The sequence below is a fragment of the Prionailurus bengalensis genome, chromosome X (assembly GCF_016509475.1).
Source record: "Prionailurus bengalensis isolate Pbe53 chromosome X, Fcat_Pben_1.1_paternal_pri, whole genome shotgun sequence".
Classification (NCBI taxonomy): domain Eukaryota; kingdom Metazoa; phylum Chordata; class Mammalia; order Carnivora; family Felidae; genus Prionailurus; species Prionailurus bengalensis.
The window spans coordinates 35,678,795-35,682,791 of record NC_057361.1 but is presented as its reverse complement, the minus strand read 5'-3'; the positions used below and the strand labels follow the sequence as shown (position 1 = coordinate 35,682,791).

The 3,997-nt window shown below is 54.2% G+C and overlaps 1 protein-coding gene across 1 annotated transcript; it reads left to right on the top strand.

Moving 5' to 3' along the window:
* Positions 1 to 2,492: 2,492 nt before the first annotated feature.
* LOC122477370 (RNA polymerase II subunit A C-terminal domain phosphatase SSU72-like) lies at positions 2,493 to 3,377 on the top strand. Its single transcript, XM_043570296.1, has 2 exons — positions 2,493 to 3,203; positions 3,286 to 3,377. The coding sequence occupies exon 1, from the start codon at positions 2,575 to 2,577 to the stop codon at positions 3,157 to 3,159; it is 585 nt and encodes a 194-aa protein (XP_043426231.1). The 5' UTR covers positions 2,493 to 2,574; the 3' UTR covers positions 3,160 to 3,203; positions 3,286 to 3,377.
* Positions 3,378 to 3,997: the final 620 nt, after the last annotated feature.

Here is a 3,997-nt window from a genome sequence, read left to right as displayed (position 1 = left end):
AGCCCTCCGGGTCCCCGACACCTGTCTGTTTTCTAGAGGGCCTGCCCTCGGGCTCCTGGAGCGGCTTTCTTGAGGAATCTGGAAGTGGCGGGGAAATGCAAAGTGCAGGGAGGACCTGGGGGCGGGGCCCTGGCTGCAGGTGCTACGCTTACATCAAGCACTTTACTGGCCTGTGGGGAAGACAAACCATCAGAAGACAGCCTGACAAGTGTAACCGACAGGGGCATGCGTTGAACACAACGAAGGAGGTAGCCTTGTGAGTAAGCTGAGTCTTCAAAGGCAGCAAAGTGTTGGCCTAGAAGAAGGGGCCGGGAAAGAGCAAGTGTGGGAGTCGTTTGGTAGTAAGTATACTCTGTACGTTAGCTAACTTGTCGATAAATTATGTAAAAAAATTTTTTAAGGGGCGCCTGGGTGGCGCAGTCGGTTAAGCGTCCGACTTCAGCTCAGGTCACGATCTCGCGGTCCGGGAGTTCGAGCCCCGTGTCGGGCTCTGGGCTGATGGCTCGGAGCCTGGCGCCTGTTTCCGATTCTGTGTCTCCCTCTCTCTCTGCCCCTCCCCTGTTCATGCTCTGTCTCTCTCTGTCCCAAAAATAAAAAAAAATTAAAAAAAAATTTTTTTTAAATACAGAAAAGACGAGTGGTGCTTGACCACACAGAGCCTGAATGAGGCTTGCCACTTACTACCAAACGACTCCTACACTTGCCACCATTTGATTGCTAGGATTTTAAGCACCACAGGGTCATGAATCTGATATACACTCTAGAGAAATCACTGTGGCTGCAGAGAAGACAATGGATTTGAGAGGACCAGACTGCAGGCAGGCTTGGGGAGCCCTGGCGACAAATTACAAAGGCTGAACACAGAGAAGTAGCCATGGGGAGAGAGAAAGCAACAGAATCAAGGAATGACAAGTGCACAAGCCTAGTGGCTAACAGGATAAGGAGCTCCTGATTTGTTTTCCTTAATGTTTATTTTTTTGTTGAGAGACAGAGACAGCATGAGCGGCGGAGGGCAGAGAGAGAAGGGACACACAGACTCCGAAGCAGGCTCCAGGCTCTGAGCTGTCAGCACAGAGCCCGACGCGGGGCTCAAACCCCCAAACCGTGAGATCGTGACATGAACCGAAGTTGGACGCTTAACCGACTGAGCCACCCAGGTGTCCCAAGGCGCTCTAGGCAGGCATCTCTACTCGTCATTCTCACCCAGACTTTTAATCATACCTCTCAACTTGCCACCGTACTCGGAAGGACTGTTTATCTGGAGCCAGGATGCGGCAGGGAGATCTTTGTAATTTCTACTATAGGGAGATCACGACCATAAACTCTGGAGCGGGCAGTGGAGATCCAAGTAGCAGGCCTGCGTTAGTACCTGAGAGCATTCCATGCCCAACGTCAAAAGGCCCAAAGTCTTGATTTGAATCACATTTCAATGAGAAGATTCACCACAACGTATTTTCCTAGGCGCTCAAAACGGTAGGTTTCCAGGAGGTTAAAGGCAGTCTTTCCACGATTGCCCTGTACCGTTAAAAAGTATTTAATGTTATTGGGGTGAAATTGACATATTCATTTCAGGGGTACATCGTGATTCCGTAGTTTACCTCAAACATTTGGACCCTCACGCCTTGCCTGAAGCACACCGTTGTGGTTGCTGTATCTGGCTGCCGGGCAAGTTGACAAATGTAATTTTCATCTCAGGTGGCCAGGTATCTAGCTGAAACGTGAGCCATCGAACGAGGACAGAGAGGAGAAGGGACACCGTGGAGCAGCTGGAAGTCTCTGCCGTTGGAGTTAGCTATCGCCGCGTAACAAACCATCCCCGAGCCCAGGAGCCTAAAACAACCATCCGTTTACTTCTCACAATTCTATGGGGCAGGAATTTGGGGCAAGGGGAGGTGGGTGTTATGAATCACCCTGCTCCCCACGGTGTTGACTGAGGCTAGAGAACCCAAGTGCCCACACAACTGAAGCCTCAGGTGGGGTGGCTCAACTATGGGGGCCAGTAGGATGTTCGGACCTCTGTCTCCTCATGGTTCTCCTCATTGGTTCCCCTCCAAGTGGTCTCTCTCTCTTCCGCAAGACAGCCTGGGCTTCCTCACACGGTGCCTGAAATCCCCCTAAGCAAACACGGAAGACACAAAGCTTCTGCAGCCCTAGGCTTAGACCCCTCCCCCCACGCCCACGTCACTGCAGTCACATTCTACTTATCCAAAGTGTCAAGGCCAGCTCAGACTTACAGCCAAGAGAAATAATTCTACCTCCTGAGGGCAGGACCGCTGCAAAGTCACTTTGCAAAGGGGTGTGAGCACGGGGCGACACGAGTCCCTGGGAATCATCTCTGAGAAGCTAGGACACGTGCCAGGGCGGGAGGCGGAGGGGACGCCCGGCACACCCCCACGCCTTGCGCACGGCCCCGCCGTGCGCGGGTCACGACGCAGTGGCACGTCAAAGAGGTTGTGACCTCAGCGCCTCGCATTCCACGTGTCGCCGTGGCCATCTCGCTGGCGCACAAGGGCCGTGGCTGCGTGGGAGTGGCCGCACGGGGGCGTCGCAGCCGCAGCCAGGGGAGCCGCCGCCATGTCTACCGTGCCGCTGCGGGTGGCAGTGGTGTGTGCCAGTAACCAGAACCGGAGCATGGAGGCCCACTACTTTCTCAGCAAACGGGGATTCAGCGTCCGGTCCTTTGGAACGGGAACTCACGTGAAGCTCCCGGGCCCCGCACCCGACCAGCCCAACGTTTACGATTTCCAAACCACCTATGACCAGATGTACAACGATCTCGTCCGCAAGGACAGAGACCTCTACACGCAAAATGGCATGTTACATATGTTGGAGCGTAACAAAAGGATCAAGCCCCGGCCGGAGAGGTTCCAGAACTGCCAGGACGTGTTTGATCTGATTGTCACCTGCGAAGAGAGTGTGTACGACCAGGTGGTGGAAGATATGAATTCCAGAGAGCAAGTGACCTGCCAGCCGGTGCACGTGATCAACGTGGACATCGAGGACAACGACGAAGAGGCCACCGTGGGCGCGATCCTCATCTGCAAGCTGTGCCAGTGCATTCAGCACACCGAGGACATGGAGGACGAATTGGACGAGCTGTTGGAGGAGTTCGAGGAGAAGAGCGGCAGACCCTTCCTGCACACCGTGTGCTTCTACTGACCGGCGCCGCCGCACTCCTGCAGCCCTTGCTCGCCCTTCCTTTCCTCACTACCTTTCCCTTCCAGATGTATGAAATGAGAAGAGACGCGCACGGGCACCAGACCACAGACAATCAGGTTACTTCTCCTCTGCTTTTTACTTACGGGGAGCATTGACTCTCGGGTTGATTCTCTTCAACGAAAACTGCAAACAACGGTTTCTAGTACATTTCATCTCTACCTCTGTGGCTTTCCTGTTCTTTCCCCTCCCCCCCCCCCAAGCTTGCTGGAGGGGGGAAAAAAAAGAAACTGCCACACCTGCCCCCCCCCCCCCCCCCCGGCCCAGTGTGCTTTCTCACAATTCTGGAGCGAAGTCCAAAATCAACTGCTGGCTGGGGGGGGGGGGGGGGGGGGATGGGGGGCGGGTTTATCCTGAGGCCTCTGTCCTTGGCTCGCAGGTGGCCACCCTCTCACTGTGTCCACACTCAGCCTTCCTCTCGTGGCACTTGGATCTATACTAAGAACTAATGTTTGATTTCCATCCCCATTTCTGGCACAGAGCTCCCCAAATTGTTGGAGCTTCCTAAGTCATGAGAGCCATACAGGAGTCCTTTTTTATGTCAAAGAGGTGACTTTTTTTTTTAAATTTTTTTTTCAACGTTTATTTATTTTTGGGACAGAGAGAGACAGAGCATGAACGGGGGAGGGGCAGAGAGAGAGGGAGACACAGAATAGGAAACAGGCTCCAGGCTCTGAGCCATCGGCCCAGAGCCTGACGCGGGACTCGAACTCCGGGACCGCGAGATCGTGACCTGGCTGAAGTCGGACGCTTAACCGACTGCGCCACCCAGGCGCCCCAA